Consider the following 25,836-nt stretch of genomic DNA (forward strand, 5'->3'; position numbering starts at 1 on the left):
TTTATTCTTGTTTTTCTCCTTTTCAAGTAAACTAGAAAAGGAGAAAAACAAGAATATGTGAAACATTTTACTTCAAACTTTCTGTTTTCCCTTTTGTCGCTAACAACAAAAACAGCATCCTGAGCCTGGAGCCCCCAACCCCAGCACCCCAGGTGGTTGTCTCGGTCGCCTGTCCCTAAATCTGTTCCTGGTGTCAACCCCTGCCCATGTTTAGTATTCTGGGCCTTTAATTTGCAGCCTCCATGAAAGACAAGAGGTTTTTTGATTTAATGTTTTAATCTCTTGAATGTAGTGTGTCTCCTTAGAACTCACTTCTTTTGACTAATCCCTTCATCCCCCCACCCTCCACACACTAAATGACTTGCTGTCTTGTATCCTCTCATAATCCTTCATTTACAAAATAAAGTTTAAAACCTTGGGAACCTCAGATACCTTGTAAGTAATTCAACATGTGGCAAATCATAATTGTTCAAACACTTTGCTTTTATGTTGCAGCCATTCTTTCTCCTTTGCCTATAAACCACCATGCACCCTAATGGCACTATAATACTGTCATGGATCAAACTGTACTACAAAAGAAACTCAGATGTCAGCAGACCACTTAACACTTGGACTTCCTATTACTTTCTGTTACACAGATTATACCTGTTGATAAGAAGTTAGTCTAAATAAAGCAAGTTATTGGGAAATCTATTTTCTGGACACTCATGTATTAGACAATGGAAAATATATCTGCATTATCTCTCATGAGTGATAGTATTATGCTGTGACATATAGATGGTGGTGTAAAGTCGTTTAAGCATTATTTTTATATATAAGAAAAAATTACAGTTGGTTGAAAATTGAACAAAAAAATTTTTGTAAATGCAATTTCGAAGAACACAACATGTTTTGCAAATGTTGATTTCTTTGAAATGTCACATTTTCAATCAAAATTTTATTTGAAAAAAAATTGATATAATTTTTCTCTCTTTTTGGTTGAAATTTCCTCACCAAAATTTAGTTTTATCACTCTGTAACTTATGATTGGTGCACTTAGTGACTTTCCATTTGTGGTTGAATTTTGTCATGTTTTGCCATGTGGTTTCCAACGGCTGTATCTGTGAACTCAGAAATATCTGGAGAACATGTGATTGGCTCAGTTGATATGCATGTCTAGAGGATTAATTTCTGCCTGTTTACAATGGGGCTTGAGTCTATGGGTTTGGGACTAGATGAGGATATGGTGACTGACTGACTGTCTACTTGTGCAGTTCCCAAGAGAGAATAGTTATTGGGCTCATGTTAAGTCCCTCTCACCACTGCAATTTGCAGCTCCTTGTTTGGACTATTTTACATATAAATATTTGGATAGGGCTTATATATTGTGGGTCCGACCATCTGCTAGTAGGGTTCCTGGGGCAGGGGAGAGCTTACCCTTTCCTCATCTATTCCCCTCCTCCACCAAATCATTGGTGGAGGGAACCTGTATTTGGGGTTAGCATTTCTATCTCTGAAAAATGCATCTCCTCTCCTCCTCCAGGGTCACCTTTTCAGACCGCAGAGCTACCCTCTCCTGCTCCACAGATGTAAACAGCTGTCTAAGAGAGACCAGGAGTAGTAGTGCCAGGGACCAGGAGTAGTTGATGGGGGGCTTGCACTTGGGAATGGAAAGAAGAGGGGATTGGGGACAGAGTCTAGTACTGCAGTTGATGGTTGGGAAATGAAGTTACTGGCACCTTGGGGCTCTTGCAGCTCCTCTCCCCACCCCAAGTCTCCTGAGTACCTCCTCTGGAGATAACTCCTGTCCCTAGCTAATGTGTGAACCCAGCTGCCCCCTTCACAGTGAATGCAGGAAGCCAAATTTGTCAAAATGTGGCTTTTCTGCAACTACACAGAAATATTCCTAGACAGTGCATCACAGCTCTCAGCTCTCTCCCTCTGCTCCCTTGGGCTGTCCAGGGCATGCAGTTGCTTCTCCATCCCATCACCAGGTCCTCTACATCAACAGCCTTTTACTCCCCCTGCCTCACCATCTCCCTTTCCCACTCATCGCTCTCCTTCAAACTATGGTTGTGGGGTTATTTTCATTTTGTTTGGTGTGATTTTTTTTTATTTGGTTGTGCCTAACACAGAACAATGTCCACTTTCCCTGCTCACTTATTAAGATATAAACTCAGAATAGCCACCTTTGGATTTCCTTCTCCAGGTCAAAATTTTGAATCAATAAAATTGGAAATTTAGTTTGTTTCAAATCAAAAATGTATTTGTTTTTCCTTTCAACAGTTTGGAATCAACAGTGTTGAAATTTTTCTTATGGCAAAATAATTTTAAAAAAACCCACATTTTGTTCCATTCCAGAATGAAAATGAGTTAGAAATTTGTCACAAAAATCTAAATTCCATTTCTGACCTGCTGTAACAACAACAAAGTGTTCATCTTAATAACTATGCACTGAACAACTCAGAATGCCCAGAGCAAAGTGAATATATCTAAAATCCTTTTGAAGGGTAACAAAAGGATCTCTAAACATGAAAATCGGAAAGTTGGTCAGTTCTGAGTGATGCATTCTCCAGAGCCTGTTCCTTCTCTGTGTGTTATTTTGTGAGTCAATTCAGTCAACAGGATCACAGAGCTGAGCTTTTCTCTCACCTGAATTGCCATTGCGATGACATTCTAATACAAAAAGAGACAGGCTCTGGAGATTGTATGAATAGACTATAAAGCCTGGCATCATTTTATTATTAGTATTCCAGCAGAAGAAAATTTTATGTCAACAAAAAGAACTTTTCACTTCCTCCTAAACCTCTTCGTTCCCCACTTGTGTTTAAAAAAAAAAAGAAATACTGGCACTGTCCTTCGTAATGAACTGAAAAAAGCCACTGTGGCATTCTTAAGACCTGATCTAAAGGCCAGTGGAAATACTCCAAATGAATTCACAGAGCTTTGTGTCAGGCTCTTAGTGATTTTTGTACTATGCAAGTTTACATAGTAGGATGCAAAAAAAAAGTTGTCTTATTTTCAAATACAGTAAATGTGCTGGACTGTTGACTGTGCTTGAAGTCAATAGATGGTGGTTGTTCAAATCCCTTATGTTATTTAATATTTTCTGAATAAAGACCCAGCGTCACTGTTCTGCTCTGGCTGCTTTTTGCCATTTTGTTGGAACAAAGCCACTGTAAGCCCAACTGATTTGAGCACTGGACAACTCCTCCTAAGTGAAGTAGTAGTCTTGTGGCATAGGGGTACTGCAATGACACCTGTGCTCTCCCCTTTACTGTCCTCAGCAGAGAGGGTATGACAGGGGAAAATGGGACTTGGCCAAGATGATGTATTTACTGCATTCCTTGGCTGCTAGGAATCTCCTGTGGGCTATTGACACCTTCAGGCTGTTCTATTGAACAACAGGGACCAAGTGAGTCCAGGCAGGCCCAGGATTTTGAAGGCACAAAGACACCTTTAAGCCCTTGTGCTAAGTGTATTTCTGTTGGGCCAAATAATTTGGTTCAAAGGTTTATAAGGATAGAAGAAGGTGAACATTTTTCTTTCAAGGAGAATTTCACCAATCACTATTTAAGTGATCAAATGAAGGCTAGTCCACAAGAAGCTGCAAATGCTTTTCTTTACAAGTTGTTGGAAAAAAATATACTGAAAAAGTATTAAAATCCAGATTTCCCTAATGTAATTAGAAGGAGAAGTGATGATAAATGTTCCATCAAGTATTGTCTTTACAATATAGTTTGGCAAGTGATTAATTTCTCATTTTCTTGTTATCCGTTTAAAGCTTATTGGCACTGTTTTTGTGTTAAAATCATGAAGGAGGCTGAGTGATTATCCTTTCTGTGCCTAACATTGTTCTGGAAATACCAGCTGAGTATGAGAGAGGCAATAATGTTAGTCGTTTGGGAATATAATGGCTGATAATCAGAAAATTGAAAGGTAGCTTGGGTAGTAAGTACTTTCATAATACTTCATGAAATATTAACTGGGCATTACAGGATAAACAACAGGTCACTATCAGCCATTTTGATGAAAATGATCAAATGATGAACCGCAGAGGAACAGAAATATGTTTTCTGTAGAACAAGTGTGTTCCAATAAGTAGTCACAGATTCACTTATGGACTAGACAAAACTAAAACAGGGCAACAGTACATGAGGGATAACATCCAGCAACCAAAAGAGAGAGAAGAAAGGGATACACTTGTTATTGCCCATGCACTTTTCCAGTTTTCATGCTTGTGCATTTCATGGTGTCACCCTGGCCAGCTTTCTGAGTACTACAATGTCTCCTATTCATATACAAGTTTTGTCTGTTTGTAAAATTTGATGCCAGTACTTGAGGTAGCAGGAGAGGGTGGTGATTTGATGTATAATCCAGAAGTCACTTAGCAGTGTAAGCCTCTTTATGATTACACAGATTGTTAATTCTTGGTCTGAAATGTATTAACCGGTTTTTGCTTATAGATTTGAGTAAAGATTTAATTTACACAATTTTTGAGATTTTTTTGTTTGTGGGTCTAGCATCTCTGGATGACACCTATATCTTGATTTTATATCTAGCAACACTCACTTTCTACAGAGAATTAAGTGCAATTCAGGGTGTTACTAATGTGTCAATTTCTAGCCAAATTTTTTTCTGCTGGGCACAGTGTACTATGTACGGTGTTTAATAATGTTGAATCTTTGTACACAGCATGTACAAATTTTGCTTCTGACATTATCAAGAGTAAGTAATAAGGCACATGAATTTCCCATAGATGATTAGCATACCTAAGGGTAGAAATTCCTCTTCCTTGCTGCCTACACCATTTGAAATATCCAATATAGTTGGAGAGCCGCCTATTGTGCATTTTTTATTTTTCAGATTAGAGAGATGGAGTGTAGTTCAGTGGTTAGGGGACTAGCTTGGGTTGTGGGAGACCAAGGTTTGGTTTCTGCTCTGCCACAGGTATTCTATGTGACCCTGGGCAATTCTCTTAGTTTCTGGGAGCCTCAGTGCTCCATCTGTAAAATGGGGATAACAGCATTCCCCTGCCTCACAGTGGTTTGTGGGGATAAATACACTGAAGATCATGAGGTGCTCAGATGGCTATGGGGACCATAAAAGATGGATAAAGGTTAAGAAAAGAAGTTGAAACCACAATTTTGCAGTTAGTAGCACACAGGCAGACTGCTGTGACTACACAAAGCCCCACTGACTATAACAGGGCTCTATACAAGCTATAAATGGCAGGACTGGGGCCTTAGGTATTAACACCTCTGTTCATGATGCATTTGTAGTGCTTGCCTGTGTTTAAAATAAGTTGTTTTTTTTTCATTCTGGATTGTCTGGAAGCAGAATGCCGTTACACTGCTGAAACTGATGTAATATTTCTTGTAACTTGAAGAAACAGAGTGACCAGTCCAGGTAGCCAAGACTTGATTTTATTAATAAAATTCATATTTTCCCTCTTTGAGGTGACAGTTACAAACTTTGGTTCAAAAATAAAAGAAATTCTGAACAGCAAAAAGTTGACTTTTTAAATCTCACTTTTACATGTATAAAATACCAGTTGGAAATGAGGGAGTGGAATCGGGTACCAATTAATTTAACAATTTATATAAGAAATAGTAACAAATATATATTTTCAAGTCTTACATATATTATGAAAAATAATTACAAAAGGATTTGTGTTTTAAAGTTAAAATGTTATTTCTACTGCCAACTACCTGAAAAAAAAATGTTTAGATGGAAGGCCAAACCAATCTTTTTGTGAGATTTGGATTGCAAATTGTAACAGTTTGGGTCAGAAATAAAGCTCTGTAGGTAGCAGTCCCCTTATATGTTGCTTTGCAACTAGGTAGAATCACATGACCTAGACATATTGCGTTCCTGGCCTTAAGTTGAAATAACAGAGAATTCATATTGATGGGATGGGCAAATAATATATGGGCTATCATGTGGAACCTAGTATCCAGTTCAGAAGCAAATAGTCATCACTGCTCACATAAAAGCTATGTAAACACTGCATAAATCCATAAATAGTTGTTTTGAATCAAGTTTTAATATTTATATGGTTTAAAGAAGCACAATGAAAACAAATTCAGATGAGATAAAAAAGATAACTATAACTACCAGTTACTTCACATAGATTTAAACAGATCTCTGCACATACTTTCCCCCCCTTTTCATACACATTTACCCCACCTACAAATATAAACTTGCTTATTTTAGGTATATACAGGTATCTTAAGAAATCCTGGCATCTGAAAAGGAAAATAAAATGTCTGAGGTAATAGCACCATGGAATACAGCACCTCAGTGGGTGTGTTCATTCTTGAAATTCATTATTGCAAAGTAATATCAGCAAAGTGTCATTTTGAGTTTCTTGCCATAGATTTTCCAGTTTTGCCACCTGAAGCTTTGTTGGCAACTTCAAATAACAGAGCTTTTCAACATCAATATATACAAAGGGACTTTATTATTAATCGGAAAAATTAAATTGGATTCACTGGAAATTACAAATTTATTTTTCATAATACATACACAGTATTGACAAAAATGTTTTGCAATTATAAAATAAGAGCCAGATGCAATTCAGAGACACATGCAAGTTTTGGAAATGGACACACAAATAACAGTATAGTACTGTACATAGAATAATTACAGTTTATTAAACACACCTCCTTAGCACCTCTTTGTTGAAATAGAAGGAGCACCATGACATTCATGTTTTAAAGCACCAAGGAATCCAAAGGGAGTATTCATAAAGCTAGCCCTATGTTGTGTGTCTCTGCCACAGCCTCTTATGTCCCTCATGATTTGCCAAATAAGTTTAAGTCATGTGATTCTGGCCCTACAAGGGCAACGGATATTTCCTAGATAAGACATACGTACCCAGCAAGACATTTTTTCTATGCCATCCTTAATCAAAACTTGCATGTGGCATGAAGTGGGTCGGTGGCACCTAGGCACAACTTGTTTGCTGATCTGCTCTTTGCCCTGTACTTAACCGAGGAAACAGACAGGACCAACTTCGAATCCAAACTTCTGGTTCTGATCCCCAAAGTCATTAATCATCACATCAACAATAGGCACTTGGTCTATTTTAGGTGTACTGATTTCGATCACAGTCTTTGCATAGCCTTTTCTTGACTGTAAAAAAAAAAAAGGGGGGGGCAAAACAAAATAAAAAATGGTTATAAATAAAAGCTGCAGTGTTACAGATCTTTCACAAGTTAACTTTACAATATATATTGTAATTATAAATAACGCCCCCCCTCCATGTACTAGCAGCAAACAATCCTGTGGCACCTTATAGACTAACGGACATTTTGGAGCATGAGCTTTCGTGGGTGAGACATGCATCCGACGAAGTGGGTACTCACCCATGAAAGCTCATGCTCCAAAACGTCTGTTAGTCTATAAGGTGCCATAGGATTCTTTGCTGCTTTTACAGATCGAGACTAACACGGCTACCCCTCTGATACTTGCCTCCATGTACTGAACAGTATACACTAATGCCAGATGTTTCTAATAAGATGTTTTTTCTTGAATTCTCTTCTGTTTTACAATTAGTATTTTTACCTTCTAAAAATGCAAATGTGAAACCACTGTTTTTGGAAAAGAGAAAGTGACTGAACAGCACAAAAATCTATGGGATAAAACAGAAAAATCCATCAGAGGTTTAAAGTTCCGTGGAGAATTCTGAGTTTGCATATGTAGTAGCTGGTGAATCATGTTGTCAGGGGTTGTGGGGATTTTATCCTCATGAAGAGGTCAGTAATCCAATCTGGAGATGACAACTGAGACAATGTGCACTTCCAAGGAGAAAGGCTGTAACCTCACTGCAAAGTGCTACAGCAGCTACTTGGAAATTCAAAATATCCAGGACTCTGACATGACTGCTAGATTGTGTACCTTTGTTTATTTTTTTAAGAAAGTAGGCAAGCCCTTTTAATTGTGGGGCAGATATCAGCTCCACCATTTCCTCTGCTATTTTACCGAGCCAAAGCAACATCTTGCTATCATCTGGAGTGAGCTTCTGTCATCTTACCCCCTCTTCCAACCCCAAATCTCAGAGAAACACCGAGAAAGCTGAGATTATGTCACAGCAGGCTATGATAAAAAGGGGATGTAGAATGTAGTGTTATCAGCTTATTAATGGCACTGCACTGCCCCAAACCATTTCACTACCTCTCCCAAGAGTTCCACATATAGATGCCATGATAGCAGAAGCTACAAGGAAAAAAACCTAAAATAACTGGAAAGAGAGATAGATGTTGAAAAGAAGCAGTCATAGAATAGAACCCTATGGTACTCCATCATGAGCAGTCTTCTGGCACATAAACAAAACACTACTATTCATCTAAAGAAGAAAAGAACACAGTCAATCGAGTACCATTCTGTCTAACTCTGCCAGATTTCAAACCTGTGTGAACAACACCCCTGGCATATTGCATCAAAAACCAGTGATAGATGTAAAAGAATCCACAGTGAATGTGTTCTACATCCATTGCCAGGAAGAGATCACTGACCAACTACACTAGCAATGTCTTTGTATCACAACCTGGTCTAACACAAATGGAAAAGGTTGTTGGAAACCCAAGGACTCCAGGTATTGCCCCAAGCTATTTATCACAACCTTCTCAATAATTGTTTCTAAAAAAGGAATTTTAGAGAGGATTCTTAGATCTCACAAAAACACAATGATTAGTCAGGCATAAATGCATAGCTATGTAGCTATCTAAACAACAAATGGCAAAATATTCAGCGTTGAGATGTTCTGAGTGTTCAGATGTTCAGCGTTGATGTTCTCAGATGTTCAGCGTTGAGATGTTGATGTTCTCAGATGTTCAGCGTTGAGATGTTCTCAGCGTTCTGAGGCAAGAAGCTAACAACTGATACACTTGAAAGGACCCAATACCTTGTTGGAGAGATGATCAGATAGCTGGTGTGTGTATGGAATATTCCTAGTGACACTATGGAAGCTGGGAGAAGAGTGGGCGGGATATAATCCATGCACTTTACCTCGTGTTGATTTCTGCTCTTCTTTTAGATAAGCAATGCACACATGTCAAACCATGCAATTTGTTCACAAGCTTTGGATCCACTGTGTATCTATGAATTACAGCTATCCAATGCACATTTTGGTGTATGCACTTTGCATTATGTATCTTTCCCTTTCATTAATTGATTTCAGAGGGTTAACATATACTAACTGTGCAATGCCTCCTTTCACTATACTTATTTTCTGCTGCTTTTCCCTTACATAACATTTAGAATAGCAAAATATCTAATTTCAGCACATTGACACTAACAGCAAGCATTCATTCCAAACTTTGCTTTGCTATTGCTTAATTTATGCTTAATATTTTTCTTGATATGAAATTTAGAGAACTAATTTCATTATAGTTAAAATCTACTAAAATGGCAGAATATTAAAAATAAAATCTTCAGAGCCTTTCTCAGAAGGAAGACAGAATAAGAATGAATTAGTTTGACTACTAAGCCCACCTGTCATATTAAAGTAGAAAAGGATATTTTGAGCCTATACTTACTGCGCAGCCATCATGAAGAGCTTTGATGTAAGGATTGTTGTCATAAGACATCTCTTCATCATTTGATCCTAAGAACCTCAGTGCTTTGTCATAGCTGTCAGATGGCCCATCATGCCAAGCTACTGACTGATGACAGTTGTAAGTGAAATTTTGTCTGGCAGAGGCACTCAGTAGTTTAAGGAACGTCATTTGAACCATATTAATGGAATTGCCTTCAACATCCACATAGGAAAGCTGGAACATATAAGTAGGCACATGAACATCTGGTTGTTTCCTTCTCTTAAATGCAAAGGCGGAAAATTACTGTTGACACAGAATCCCATTAACTGAACTTAATGTAAAAAGCAGCCAATACATACTATACTGTCATTCTTAGATTTTAAAGCACAATCAAGCTATGAATTAGTAAAAAGGTTTTCATTTTATAGCAGGAATTATGACAAACAACTATACATTTAGCTGCATCCTATTGCAGAATGCAGAGAATCATCTCCAAAATATTCTGTGACCTTGTAATAGCAAATTCTTCTGAGACATAGGTTCAGTTAATTGTAACTATATGTCTGTTACTGAGTATGCATAAATGATGCTGCAGCCTATCTTTAGTTACCTGGAATGGTGCCTGGGAATCTGCATCCAAGCAGAGGGTTAGTGGTGGTGCAAGGGCTGCCAGAATACAGCCATCCGCTCTGCAGTTAACTACTGGCTTTTTGCTACATTTGAAGACTGATAAGTAGGAAAGCACAGAGCAGGTTCCTCTTCTCTAATGTGCAAGAGGCCACTTAACTGTTCTTATGTTAAGGGGGGAAAAGGTTGAGGCTGCACGAATTCCTTTTTGTATTATATAGTCAATATTAGACTCATAGACTCATAGACTCGTAGGTCAGAAGGGACCAATATGGTCATCTAGTCTGACCTCCTGCACAAAGCAGGCCACAGAACCCTACCCATCCACTTTTATAACAACCCCTAACCCATGACTGAGTTATTGAAGTCCTCAAATTGTGGTTTGAAGACCTCAAGCTGCAGAGAATCCAGCCAGCGAAAGTGACCCATGCCCGACGCTGCAGAGGAAGGCGAAAAACCTCCAGGACGCCCTGCCAATCTGCCCTGAGAGGAAAATCCTTCCCGACCAAATATGGTGATCAGCTAAACCGCACGAGCATGTGGCAAGACTCACCAGCCAGCACCCAGGAAAGAATTCTCTGCAGTAACTCAGATCCCATCCATCGAACATCGCTCAGAGACCATTGAGGCAGACTTATCTGCTGATAATCAAGATCAGTTTGCCCAAATTAAACTATCCCATCATATCATCCCCTCCATATACTTATAGCTTAGTCTTAAGCCAGATAAGTCTTTGCTCCCACTACTTCCCTTGAAAGGCTGTTCCAGAACTTCACTCCCTAATGGTTAGAAACCTTCGTCTAATTTCAAGTCTAAACTTCCTAAATCCAGTTTGTACCATTGTCCTTTGCTACATAGTATACTAAGCTTAATAATTCCTCTCCCTCCCTAACGTTAATCCCCTGATATTATTATATAGAGCAAGCATATCCCCCGGAGCTTCTTTGGGCTAGGCTAAACAAGCCAGCTCTTTGAGTCTCCTTTCAATAAGGCAGGTTTTCCATTCCTCAGATCATCCTAGTAGCCGTCTTGAACCTGTTTCCAGTTTGAATTCATCTTTCTTAAACATGGGACACCAGAACTCCACACAATATTCCAGGTGGGGGTCTCACCAGCACTTATATAACGGTACTAAACACCTCCTTATCCTTGCTGGAAATACCTCGCCTGATGCACCTAAAACCGCATTTGCTTTTTAACGGCCATATCGCATTGGCGGCTCAATAGACATCCTGCTATCAACCAATACCACCAGGTCCTTCTCCTCCTCTGTTGCTTCCAACTGACTGCGTCCCCCAATGTATTAAAAAATTCTTATTATTAATCCCTAAGTGCATGACCTTGCACTTTTCACTATATATTTCATCCTATTACTATTACTCCAGTTTACAAGTTGTGGTCCAGATCTTCCTGTATAGTATCCGGTCCTTCTCCGTGTTAGCAATACCCCCAGCTTTTGTGTCATCCGCAAACTTTATTAGCACATCCCCGCTTTGTGCCAAGGTCAGTAATAAAAAGGTTAAATAAGATTGGTCCAAAACCGATCCTTGAGGGACTCCACTAGTAACCTCTTCCAGCCTGACAGTTCACCCTTCAGTACGACCCGCTGGAGTCTCCCCTTTAACCAGTTCCTTATCCACCTTTTACAACTTTCATATTCATCCCCATCTTTTCCAATTAACTAACAGTTCCCCATGTGGAACCGTGTCAAATTGCCTTACTGAAAAATCGAGGTAAATTAGATCTACCACATTTCCTTTGTCTAAGTAATCTGTCACCTTCTCAAAGAAGGAGATCAGGTTGGTTTTGGCACGATCTACCTTTAGTAAATCCATGTTGCAATTCGTCCCCATTACCATTGACCTCAATGTCCTTAACTACTTCTCCTTTAAAATTTTTTCCAAGACCTTACATACTACAGACGTCAAGCTAACAGGCCTATAATTACCCGGATCACTTTTTTCCCTTTCTTAAAAATAGGAACTACGTTAGCAATCTCCAGTCGTACGGTACAACCCTGAGTTACCGATTGATTAAAATTCGCTAACGGGCTCGCAATTTCACTGCGCCTTTAGTTCTCTTTAATATCCTTGGATGGAGATTTACGTTCCGGGCCCTCCGATGATTTGTCCCATTAAGCTGTTCAAGTTTGGCCTCTACCTCAGATGCGGTAATATCCACCTCCATATCCTCATTCCCATTTATCATCCCTCCATCACCCTAAACTCCTCACTAGTCTTATTAAAGACTGAGGCAAAGTACTTATTTAGATATTGGGCCATGCCTAGGTTATCCTTAACCTCCATTCCATCCTCAGTGTATAGCGGCCACTTCTTCTTTCTTTGTTTTCTTCTTATTTATGTGGCATGTAGAACCTTTTACTATTGGTTTTAATTCCCTTTGCAAGGTCCAGTTCTACATGGCTTTTAGCCTTCCTCACTTTATCCCTACATGTTCTGACCTCACTAAGGTAGCTTCCCTTGCTAATCCCGCCATTTCTTCCACTCCCTGTAAGCTTTCTGCTTTTTCCTAATCCCTCTCTCTGAGATGCTTGCTCATCCAGCTTGGCCTACAACTCCTGCCCATGGTTTTTTCCCCTTTCTTGGGATGCAGGCTTCCGACAGTTTCTGCAGCTTCGACTTAAAGTAATTCCAGGCCTCCTCCGCATTTAAATCCACAAGTTCCTCCCGTCCAATCCACTTCCCTAACTAATTTCCTTAACTCTTTAAAATTAGCCCTTGAGAAGTCAAAAACCCTAATCCAGATCTACGTTTGTTTATCCTTCCATCTAGTTTGAACTGAATTAGCTCATGATCACTCGAAACCAAGGTTGTCCCCTACCACCATTTCTTCTACACGAGGTCCTCACTGCTCACCAAAACCAAATCTAAAATGGCATCCCCCTCTGTCGGTACTTCAACTACTTTTGGTGAAGAAAAATCCATCCGCTATCACATCCAGAAAAATCTGAGCCCGATTATTCTTGCAAGCACTTGTCCTCCAGTCTATATCTGGGAAGTTGAAGTCTCCCATATGATCACACATTCCCTTAGTGTTTACTTATTAAAGAATTAAAGAGGTCTCTATCCATTATCCAAATCAGATCCCAGCGGTCTGTAGCACACCCAAGCACTATTCAGGGGAGGCTCTAGTAGTGCTTTTTACCCAGTGTGATTTTTGCCCAGACAGACTCTGTCTTATCCATTCCATCACTTCTTATTTCATTACAGTTAACCTCATCATTGATGTACAATGCTACTCCACCACTTTGCCCTTTCTTCTTGTCTTTTCTAACAGCACATAGCCTTCAATACCTGTACTCCAGTCATGAGTACTTTCCACCAGGTTTCTGTTCCCTATAATATCCAGTTTCACTTCCTGCACCAGTAGCTCCAGTTCCTCCATCTTGTTACCTAGGCTCCTCGCATTAGTGTACAGACATTTTAATTTTGGCGTTTGGTCATCAGTGGACATTCTTTTCCCTGTATGTGCACAGACATTCTACCACCAGCATCACCTGTTAGTCTAGTTTTAATTAACACCGCTTTCCTCCTGGGTCAATTTCTTTCTTCGGTCCACAAGCGTATCCCCTCTCACTTTGTTTACTTCCCTCTCCAGGTTAAATTCTGGCGTGGAGATCTCCTGGAAATCTCCCAACCATCTCCCCCAACTTCCTAGTTTAAAGCTCTCTTAATGAGGTTGGCGAGCCTCCATCCTAGAAGTCTATTTCCCTCCTTACTTTGGTGAAGTCCATCCCGAGAGAACAGTCGTCTGTCCTTAAATGCTTCCCAATGACTGTACATCCCAAAGCCCTCCTTATAGCACCACTGCCTGACCAATATTACTTGGTGATCGTTGATCATTGATAGTACATGCCTGGTTTGTGAATCACTATATGTTGAGATGATTACTTACCAGTTTGCCTCTCTTAAATTCACTAAACCAGGCTCCTGGATTCTCGTTTGGCCATGATGAAAATCTTACCTGTTGTAAGCAGAAGATGTGAGTATTTACAACATATGTTAGAAAAAAGAATGCTTTTTCACATCAAAAACTGCAAAATAAATCTTCCTTCTGGGCTATCAACCTGCAGAGACACATTTACATTTGATTTATTTAATCCCCTAAAACTGGATACTTTGCTTAGAGAGAGATAAAATACCTACAAATTAATTGCTTTAGACCAACTGAAGTGAATTAAAGATGTTAAAATAGTTTCTGTTCATAAGCTGTACAGAGCATGTAGCAGAGATACCTCAGATCAATTCAGATAAGTTATTGGGGTAAACTGCACCCGTTTGGATTCATTAGGATTTGCACTGGTCTGACTACATTGATTCATATCCCTTGTCTAGATAGGCTTTTAGAAAGCCACCTTCTTCATCAGTTGCACATTAGGCAGCCATTTATACTTATGGGTGTGAAACACAACTGGTTCAAAATAGTAGTGTTTTTCAGCCACTTCGTAGAGGTATAAATGATACCACCAGGGGTAAGACAGTAGAGAATCAGACACTAGAGTTTATCTTTTAGGTATCAGATTGAACTTTATGTGTTCATTAGTAATGAGTAAATAGCTGTGTCACATCCTGGGCTGCAGGAGACATTTAGCTAGCAAGCAGGTGAGTAATAAAGTACATCTGCAAAAAAGGGGGTAAAAAGTTTGTGTATCATTTTTATTTGTTAACTTTGTGTATCATTTCATTGCCTTGCTCATGTTTAAGGCTAAGATTTAGTCATAGGTATCTTTAAGTCATGGACAGGTCACGGGTAATAAACAAAAATTCACAGCCCTGTGACCTGTCCATGACTTGTAATATATACACCTGACTGAATCTTGGGTGCTCTTAGGGATTGCAGGTGTGCAGCTGCTGCTCTGGAGGTGGGGCTCTGGGGTGCCTGCTAGTGCTGGGGGGCTCGAGGGGGAGCTCCTGGGCACCTGTTGGTGCCTGGAGTTAGGGTGCTGCCCAGGACTGCTGCTGGCCCTTGGATCAGTCACACCTGCCAGCTGCAGAAGTCCTGGAGGTCCCGGAAAGTAACTGAATCCATGACTTCCACGACCTCCATAACAGACTCGCAGCCTTACTCATGTTTATGCAAATTAAATGTAATAATTAGCCTGCAATAAAAACAGATAAATGAAAACATGACAGTATAATTTTACTATTTAGTTCAATATTGCAACAACATGGCAGGAACTGTCAACAGTCAATCCAAAACACAGATTGGTACTTACTCCTTCGGATTTCTTATCTGGGTAGATGCAAGTTTCGCCACCCGCTGTGAAATTACAGTACACTTTGAAGGAATCTCCAGAGCAGCCCTGATTAGGATCAATCCAATATTCACCTAAAACAAACAAGAGAGGATTTACTTAAGATAATGATTGATTTTGAAGTCATCTTTTATTGCTATCCAATGCTACTCAAAAAGTTTTAGCTGTAAAGCTATAGTTGTTTCATCTTAAAGCTTGGGAAGGAAAAACAATTTTTTGTTGTCTTTATTGCTCTTTTATGAAAGATAAAACCAGCCTCAGTCGTTTTTTATTTTATTTTAGCTTGTATTTTATTTCAGGGTATGAATCCCTTTGTTTGCTGAAAGACTTTGCAGAACTGGTGAATGGCACCGCAGGAGGCTGAAATCTGAGGCACAACTCTGAGAGAGAGAGAACCCAGCAGAATGGAGAAAGCATGTTGTATGTGTCAGCCTCCTGTGACTTCAACATCCAGATTCTTCAGTTAAAGAAAAGTGAGAACCTGATATTTCAAAATGTTGAAAGAAAAACAAGCAGAAGAAATGTTAAGGCTGCATCATAAAGGTGCAGTTCAGACTCTGGGCTGTATTGTGATGTTTAGGCACAGCCCTGTGTTCAGGGTGGCGTGGAGCTGCATAGTCATAGAAGGGTGCATGTGAGAAATCCTAGGTATGCTGAAGCAGGATGCCTGCTACTACACATCTCTGTGGAGTTTAGCTTATTTCTCCACCTCTGCTGGGTGGTGCCTGCTGGGACTAGAGCCATTGCCCCTGCTTCTAACTCCTGAATTACGCATCTGCACTGGGAGCACTGGTGGAAACTGAGATAAGCCTCAGGTTCAGGTGTTTTACCACTATGCTGCCTAACCCTGAAGCTGCCGTGTAGTTGTCTCTGATGTTTCTAGATAGTAAAAGCACCATAACTGATGGCTGATTAGACAATATTATGGCAAAGACACTTGAACTGGTCTGAGACTTTTCTGCTCTACAGCTTCCACCCTTCTTACCACTGTTGGGAATGATAGGTCTTAGAAATGCTAGTGTAGACAAGGTGCTGGGGGTGAGTGCTATAGTCAGTCCCAAGACCATTCAAATGTCAGTCTCTAAGGTGACTGATAACAATCATTCTAATTATAATGGTGTTTTCTGTAATGTGGACTAACACAGAACAGCAAACAGCAATGGTTCTCAGTCACTACCCTCCTAGCCCAGGTGCTAGCCAAAGCGCAGGTTTCTGAAAGGCGTGCGTTACCAATCTTTTCAGTAATACTGTCTCTTGAATGTAAAGTATGGAACATAAAGCTGTATGTATGATATTTGTGATAATAGCTACAGGTTATATATAAGCCTTCTTTGTTCAGACTCTCTTTATTTAAAATAGGCAGTCCTGACAGCTAGCCTCCTGCTCCCAAGGGCTTTGTAAAGAAATGAATGTTTTCACTTTTATTTTAACCAAATTAAACCTTCACTCATATTAAAACAAAAGTTCCAAATAATAGATAAATACTGGCAAGTGAACAAGTCAGAGACTTTCTATAAAAGATAGTTATTATAATGGAGGTACTGAATTGCAATATATGTACTTTTCATACAGCATATTCACTACTTAACTGTTCCTCAAGGCAACCATCTGTTTTTATCTGTCTAGAGTGAAAACAATAAGTATTATTAAATTGTCAAAATGTGTTTTTGCTCTCATTTTAAAATGTGAAAAAATTACTTTGAATGGGGTGAAATATTCCTTACAATAAAAGAAATATAAAAGCAGGAAAGCTGTGTGAAAGTTGGCCTTCATTTAAAGCTTACCAGAGAGAAAGTGCAGTTTAAATATATAAATAAACAAAAATAAACAAAGCTATTTCTCTGAAACACGGCCTAATTTATGACTCTGCATTTTATTTAACTTTAACACCAGAAAGTACTAGTCTTAATATTGCCATATGATCTTGAATATGTCCCTACATTTCACAAAAACCTCAGTCTTTTTTGCTCAATGTCTTTTTAGGATGAAAGAATTATGAAGGAATTTATTGTGAGCAGTATTCAAGATTGTTTTATACAAGTCTCTGACCATTTTTTGAAAATTCTGGATTAATATTTGTAGCACCTACTACAAACCTGCATCCAGCAATTCACCCCCAGATTTAAAGCAGTTATATCTTTGGGGTGAAATCTTGGCATCATTGTTGCTAAGCTCCTATTGACTTCAATGGCAAAAGGACTTCACCCTTTGTTTTTTGGGAAAAGGTGGTTTTGTAAAATGCAAAGTCTACCTTTCTAAATAAACATTTAAACTTTTATTTCTCTTCTTGCTATACACTTTTTTTGGGGGGGGGGGGGTAAAGCAATTTGTACATCTAAAACCAGTCCGGCTGTATTGCATATGTAATGAACTCTTGCTTTACTATATATATATATAGAAAATGTCTATAGTTGAAATTAAATTCACTATGTTTATAAATGGCTTTTTTTCCCCCTGCAATAATGGATTTAATGAACATTTTCTTAGCTTTTCTTTAGAGACTATATTAACTATATAACTAGAATTAATAAGCTGACAATATACTTCAGTAAATCATAATCTCAGCCCATTTGCTCTTGTCATGTAATATTAACATACCGTCTGGGAAGTCTGGGTGGCAGAGTTGTAGATCTTTGCAAGTTCGGGCTGGGTTGTTCTGAGTGCCCATTGGATATTTCATATGTTCAATATCTTGCTTCAGAGAATTGAGTGAACCAAATATTTCCTCCATGCCATCAGAATAATCCAGGATGTTATCAGCTGCATCAGCCAGCATGTAATCTGGAGATCTTCTTGTCTTTTTGGGTGACTGGATTGGCAAAGGCTGGATAACTTCCCCAGGAGGACCCTGTAAATTACATCACATACTTTGGTTGCCTTTTAATTTTATTTTCTAGCTGCATAAATAGATTGATAGATGGAAATCATGGCTGGAGGTCATTTGAATGGTCTGTCTTCTTTTTTATTTTATTTATTTTTCTTGAATTTCCTTTGGTTTGGTCAACGCTTGATTACAGAGAGAGGGAGAGAGAGAGATTCTTCCTGGCCCTTATATGGGAGCAGAGCAGGGGGAATGCCATATGGAGCAAAATCACAGTCCACATGCTCAGAAAAATGTAGGGACTGCATTATCCCTGCTCCCCAGAGGGCCCACAATGCCCCAAAGGGGGCAGGCAAGAGGTAGGCCTGGGCTCCACCCTCAATGTCCACCACCACGCTGCCTAGCAGAGCCAATCAGCCACTTGGGGAAGACTAAGTTGCCCCCAAAAGGGGTGCAGTTCTGGGGTTACTTGCCCCAGTGCACCTGGGAAACAACCTGAGACAGACAGTCTCTTAGTATGCTCACACTGGAATGAAACCGAAAATATCTGAGATTTCCAGAGAATCAAAATTCCTCCATCAATTGCATTTCAGATTGAGAAAATGTTTCATTTCAATTGTGACTTTTTTTTGCATTTTATATTTTATAAAATCAAAAAATGGAAAATCAAAATGTTATGTTCTGAAAAAGGAAAAGTGTTTCCTTTTTTCCCTCCAAATTTTTGTTTCAGAATGAATTTTGTCAGAAACATCACGTTTCTATGAAATTTTTTGCATTTATGGACTGGAATTTTCCAACAGAAAAGCATTCGGTTTGAAATATTTCCAACCAGCTCTAATATTTCCCTTTTCTGCAATTTTCCAAAGTCCTACCTTCGGGCATTATAAAATAGGATCATTTGGACCATTAACTGACTGCATCGTCAAATAAGTGATTTTACTTACGGGAGGACCTGGGGGGCCAGGTAAACCACCATCACCCTTTTGACCACCAGGACCCTGCAAATCAGTGAAAGAAATGCTATGTTAGCAGTCTTGGAAAACAAAACAGCAGATTTTTTTTTTTAAGAAAACCACCAACCCCAAGGGAAAATGCAGAATGAGTCTGGAGAGGAGTTACTTACAGTGGATCCTTTGGAACCCTTTGGACCTTGAGGACCCTAGGGGACAATGGACACAGTTACACTGAGCTGTACGCAAACTAAGATGGGAATATTTGGAACTGAACAATATTTGGCAAGACACTTTGGATGTAATTACTTACAGGTAAACCTGGAGGGCCAGGGGGGCCAAGTGGACCAGCAGGACCAGGAATGCCCTAAAGAAGAATGAGCAGAAACTATGTTATTCTATCTGCATTGTTTCTGCTATATTGAGCAATGGTGACTGGCAATAAGATGACTAGTTAAGTACACCTACAGAGTAGTTCTACGCAGGGTTTGAGTCAGCTTAATGATCTAGACCCTGTTTTATTATTAACAACATGACATGCCAATTTGAGTTCTGTTTTAATTCCTCTCACCCTCCAAAGTTCATAAGCCAGTACCCCATCCACTCCCAAATCCTCCTTAAGGTTCACTTTTGACATCATGCACGCAGAATGCTGCTAGTTGATAAAAGCTAGGCAGATGATGAGCTACATTGTGAGCACAGCTAGTTTACATGAAAATGTTGAACAAATTGTTGTGACCACATCCTCTACCAATTTATTTCATCCATCTATTGAGTCTTGTCCATAAGCTACATTCTGAGTTCTTTAGCTTTTTGACATGTTTGTACAGGCACCTAGCACAATGGGACCTTGATTTCTGAATGAGGATTCCAGGTGCTACTGCAATTTAAATGCTACTCATATATAAGATCTGTGCAAATGGTTTAGAATTCAAATTCTCTTCTTCTTGACTTGGCAGAGAGGATAAGCTTGTACAGAACTTAAATGGAAACAAAAGTGTGGTTCACTAACTGTATCGCCCTTGGCTCCAAGAGCTCCTTGTGGACCTGGAAGACCCCTGTCACCCTTTTCACCCTGTTCTCCTGGAGGTCCAATCAGACCAATCAGACCGGGATGTCCCTAGAGAAGAGGCAGAGAAAAATAAGATTGAAGGTCAATGTATATAACTATGAATACATGTAAATTAAATGAGAAATATACATTGATAGTTTAGGGTATTGAAAAGTCATCACTGAACATATTTACAGAGAAATCCTAAAAATCCTAAAAACAGTAGGCACACAATTATTCTACAGGTACATGCATTTGCAGACATTTATGCTCAGAGATTACCTGCAGAGTTAACCAGTTATTTCATGAAAAATAAATCTGTGAGTGCTACATAGTAGCTACTTACTGAAGCTAATGCAGAAATAACAATTCCTATCAGTACAGGTGTCACACCTCTGTCAGTATTTAAATACTCCAAACACATTTGTAAGTAGAGTTGTAAAGCACCTCAGTACGAAATAAACATTTTTTAAATACCTGATCCAAGTATGTAAATGGATGGACTTCATACCAAACAATGTCCCTTTCTACCTACAGTTCCTCTTGCCCTGATAGCTCAATGGGATTTCAGTGCCTATTTCTCTTAGGATCCTTTGACAAGCACATCCTATACCTTTAAAGTCATTACTCTTATTACTTCACACTAAAGACACACACAACAATTGCTCTATATTTATATTTTGTGGCTTTTTATATACAAAAAAACTAATATGTCTTATTTCCAACTGTGAAACTATAAGCTTTTCCCCTATGGATTTCTGTGGCTCTTAATAACAGAGAAAAGCCAGAGTAATTAAATTTACCTTCCAGGCAATGATTTTTCCTTTCTCTCTGAATGCTCCTGGGATGGGCAGATGTGGTCTACCATTTCATTATTTATTATTATTATTATTATTATTTATTTATTATTATGGCAGTGGAGAGTTGATTGATGGGTGCCATGGACCTTTCATGTCACTATGACATCTTTTATACAACAGAAATACATTGTTGTTTTTTGTCTTATACATTCAGCCAACACTTGGCTTTTAGATTGATGCCATAATTATGGAATCTTTCTCAAACTGAAGACACGAAGTGAGAAATTTCCACCTACCTTCTCACCCTTGGAACCTGGATCCCCCTTCAGTCCAGGCAAGCCAGGTGGACCCTAAACAGGTCAATGGAAATAATGTTAAACACAAGTTTTAAATGACATGGCAGGATGCACTCATAATATTTATGTGAAATAATAAAAGTACTGTAAGTTCATGTACGGTGGCATTCAATGGCTGATGACAGGCTAGGTGTACAACTTAGGGCACAAGATAATCTATAAGCGTATGCTTAAAAGAAACATTTCTGATTCATTGCACTAATAGAATAGCTGATTTTGAGATGACTAGAAGTGGAAGCAAGGGCCTGTGTGATTGGAAATTTATGAGGAAAGAGCTCTTTAAAGGTCAATTAGAAGTCTCCACATGGCACTGGAAATACCCAATGAAGCATGTGAAAGTTAATCAAATTTTCTAATCTATGTTTTGTTGATTTTATTACAGTACTTTTGCTTGTGGGCACATTACATGCTTTTCATTACTTCTTCAATAATGCTTGTTCTTTATTATCCCTATCCTGTTCTAATACAGAGGTAAAGAGACCTCTTAATTCACTTAAGTTGGTAGTGAGGATCAGTAATGTCTGGCAGATTGTTAATCAGGTGTCTTATATTAATTTCCCCCTATTTTGTTATTGGTTTGAAAGCCACTCCTTATTTTAGTCCAAGGTTAAGGTATTATCTTGGCAGTACGGAGCTCAGGGTTTAATTCCCTGCTCAGTCACAGACTTCCTGTGCGACCTTGGGCAAGTTGCTTAGACCCAGGTTTTTAAAGGTACTTAGGCCTTGCTTTGCTCAGCACTGCCACTTTTGAAAATGAGACTTGGCTGTCTAAGTCATTTAGGGCCAATTTTTAAAGGTATTTAGGCACCTAAGTTCCACTGATTTCAATGGGAGTTAGACACCTCAATACATCTGCAATGCGAGCAGAGCAATGTCAAAATACCTTTAAAAATATGGGCCTTAGTTTCTCTGTGCCTCAATTCCCCAAGTGTAGAATGCAGATTATAGCCCTTCCCTACCTCACAGGGTGCTATGAGGATAATACATTAAAGATTATGAGGCACTTAGACACTATAGTGATGGGGGCCATATAAGTACCTACAATAAATATTTTTTCTCTTAAAACAATGCCAACAATCATTTATACAGCACCACAACAGTAGATGGTGCTTTCTAAAAGAGAGTCAGACACACTCTTTGCCCCAATTTTGGTCTGTAATTGGTCCTTGGGAAGCAATGCTAATGCTGCTTCTGTCAGCGCTTGACAGGGTGCTTAAAAAACAAAAGCTGCACAAAAGTATGAAGCACTATTTTATCCAGTTAGAATTCATGCACCACTGGACACCAGTGGAGAAATGTAGGGCCTGACTCTTCAAATTTGGTCATGTGAGTGGTCATTCTTCATATAAGTAATCTAGTGGAAGTCAATGGCACTACTTGCCTAAGATTTGCAGGATATGTGTACTGTGTAGGGAGATGTATTATTAAATTACAAACATTCATAAACTAACAAGAACCACTACTCAGGTTTTATGAACTTGTATATGGAGATTGTCAGCTCTACTGTAAATTTTGCCCAAGCTGCCATGCTGCTAGATTCAGCCATTATGATAGCAGTGTGCATAGATTCAACAATGGCTTAAGGAATATCCCATAAGAACTGGACTGGACAAAATGTTCTCAAAACACTAATTTCTCAGAGATTTACAAGGGAACTGCCTTCCAAATAGCATCAGTTTGAATTTACCAAATTTGTTTTGGTATCCTACAGTATGCATCTTTTAAAAAGTTTTTGGAAAAGCCTACGTATGACAAGAATGATATTATAAAATACTCTTATTGCCAGTGCCATAGTTTTTCTGAACCACTCATGCCTGTGACTCTGTGAAACTGTGATTCACACTAACCTTGTAAACAAATGCAATTAAAATAAGGACTTAAAATGGGAGCTTTTAAAAAAATAACATCACCGTGACCGCATTAGCACTATGTGTTTAATGTTGACACGAGCTGAAATGCAATTTCTTTCGATGCAATGTAAATATATTTCAAACTATAATACCTAGAGGAGGCTGTTAAACTTTTATTGACAATTTAAAAATCTTAATCTAATAAGGTTCCATATCCTTAAATCTATTTCTACAGTATAATGATTATAAACGATGCTCTTGTGGCACATTTTGAATCAACTTTTTCATTTGCAATTTTTTTTTAAAGAAGTAGACCTGGGAGACGGCTACTTAAGCACAGCCCATAACATAAGAAACCACAAACACACACAATAACAGGAGAGATTAAGAGGTTTGAATGGACATAATCTCATTATCTGGTAGTTAAGTTTACTGCTATCAGAATTAGTTTTAAAAGAGGCTAGACAGAACCTACAGAAGTGTGTGGTGCTCAATATCTAATTTAGAGATGGAACATCCGAAACATCTACAAATTAACACTGGCAGGAGTCATTCCCAGGATTCCTGAGATGGAAAGTAGGGTACCATGATGTGAGATCTGAAGACAGGAAAGTAAAAGTGGAAGTGGGGAGCTAGAGGACTCTATAGAAGTTGGAAAATACCTTCTCAAGAGTACAAAATGGAAAATCCTGAAGCTGTCATTCCCACTGCATAAAGAGCTTCTCACTTCACATGCTCTGCTCTGGGTGTAAACCAGTCTTCCCTAATTTTCATTTGTGAGTGAGTTTAGAACTCCTAAATGTGCGTTTGCTTGAGGCAGATATAGCGGGACACATTTTGTTCTGACTTAATGGAGGTTGCACTGAAGGAGGTAGTGAGATAGTAAATCAGGGCAGAATTTGGCCTAATACGCAAGCTCCCTCATGTTGTTCAGCCAATGCACTTCTTTCTGCTCTTCCAGGTCTGGGTTATTTTGGAGAAGAGGTTGTAAATCACGTCAAATTGATGATTTTGTAATGTCTTCCAATGAGGGCAAAGTGCTCATTTTTCTTGTGGCCTGAGAAAGACCTGACCTTGGCTTCCAGATTTCTGTATGGCCCTGCACCTAGCCACAACATGAGAAAGGGTGAGGTTCAGAGTTTCAGAGCTTGAATTCTGTCAAGGGGAAAAAACAGGAACAAGACAGGGATCTTAATCACTCTCAGCTCCATAGGACATCCACTCAGAAGTGTTTACAGTCCAAGGCTCAGCCGAACTGCACATGGTAGAATACGCCACCTGGTTTTTTTAGGAGGATCCAGTGTTAGATGATGCTAAGAGAAATCTGCCAAAGGGCTCCACTGGTGTTGTGCTGACTGGGAGGCAGGATAAAATTGCAGGAAGCCATAAGGCCTGGGGATCCACACCAATACCACTGAGCTTCTACAGATCCCCCAGAAGTACACAGGGTTTGGAGCACTGTGAACTCCTTGCTTATTTCAGCTCTGACACAACCAAAGGTTGATCTTGTGAGTGCTTCTCATAACCGATGGAAGAATTTGGAATGAACTTCATGATAGGCCACTCTCATCATTTTCCTTTCCCCTTCTGCCTCCTTGAGAGTTTTTCTGTTAACTTTAACAAGGACATAAGGGAATTCTATTAAGATATTAATCTTGTAATAATTACAACAAATGTGTTTAGTTTTTTAAAAGCTGGAAAGATGAGAGCGGATCTCTATGTTTGGAAGAACCCTTCGCTTACAAACTTGATAATCTCTCGCTATTCGTATGAGGAATAATTCTGATATTGTTTAATTTGTACAGAATACGGTGAAAATCCAAGTGATGCAAGGCATATGCACATGTAGTAGAGGCATTAATTTCTGAGCCATTAATCTCACACTGCACATGTGTACATTGGGGAGGGGAGGTACTAAATTGATCCAGTATTTCATCACTACCAGTCTCCTGCTGGCAGGGGCATACGTGAAATTATGATATGGATAGCAGTCATAAGTGACACATTCAGTGTGGCACAGATTCAGAAGTGCCACAGCTCTTCATGTACAAAATTTTATTCAGTGTGTACCTTTTCCATTTCTACTTCAGGATATCAGTCGATGCAAAAGACTAGGCAAATACATAATTCTTGAACAAAAAGGGAAAAGGAAAACAGGGCTGATATGTTTTTAAGGTTCTGGAATATAGAATCAAACATTTTCACCTGCAGCGTGTTGTACTCTGCTGCATATCTACTTTGGCATGCTTCTCACAACTGCAGTCCATTGGGAACCTAAACTCAGCAACTGCTGTCTCTGAACTTTATTTCAAATGTGAACCAAAGTTTAATATGCTGCTATGTAAATATAATGATTTACTAGAGCTAGCTAATCAACAGGCAATCTTGAATTCTTATTTTCAGTGGTATATAACTCATTAATATACCAGAGGGGTAACCGTGTTAGTCTGGATCTGTAAAAGCAGCAAAGAATCCTGTGGCACCTTATAGACTAACAGACGTTTTGGAGCATGAGCTTTCGTGAGTGAATACCCACTTCGTCAGATGCATGTAGTGGAAACTTCCAGGGGCAGGTATATATATAT

The 25,836-nt window shown here is 39.1% G+C and overlaps 1 protein-coding gene across 1 annotated transcript in view; it reads right to left on the reverse strand.

Moving 5' to 3' along the window:
• Window positions 1–6,301: 6,301 nt before the first annotated feature.
• COL11A1 (collagen type XI alpha 1 chain) overlaps window positions 6,302–25,836 on the reverse strand; it is a 239,140-nt gene continuing 219,605 nt past the window's right edge. The window contains exons 58-67 of the mRNA XM_032797054.2: window positions 21,342–21,395; window positions 20,207–20,314; window positions 19,508–19,561; window positions 19,368–19,403; window positions 19,189–19,242; window positions 18,022–18,271; window positions 15,385–15,497; window positions 14,064–14,132; window positions 9,522–9,755; window positions 6,302–7,116 (exon numbers count right to left, since the gene is read on the reverse strand). Coding sequence (XP_032652945.1) covers window positions 6,970–7,116; window positions 9,522–9,755; window positions 14,064–14,132; window positions 15,385–15,497; window positions 18,022–18,271; window positions 19,189–19,242; window positions 19,368–19,403; window positions 19,508–19,561; window positions 20,207–20,314; window positions 21,342–21,395 — 1,119 coding nt within the window. The 3' untranslated portion in view covers window positions 6,302–6,969. The remainder of the gene's footprint in view (window positions 7,117–9,521; window positions 9,756–14,063; window positions 14,133–15,384; window positions 15,498–18,021; window positions 18,272–19,188; window positions 19,243–19,367; window positions 19,404–19,507; window positions 19,562–20,206; window positions 20,315–21,341; window positions 21,396–25,836) is intronic.

Source organism: Chelonoidis abingdonii, chromosome 7 (assembly GCF_003597395.2).
Source record: "Chelonoidis abingdonii isolate Lonesome George chromosome 7, CheloAbing_2.0, whole genome shotgun sequence".
Lineage (NCBI taxonomy): Eukaryota > Metazoa > Chordata > Testudines > Testudinidae > Chelonoidis > Chelonoidis abingdonii.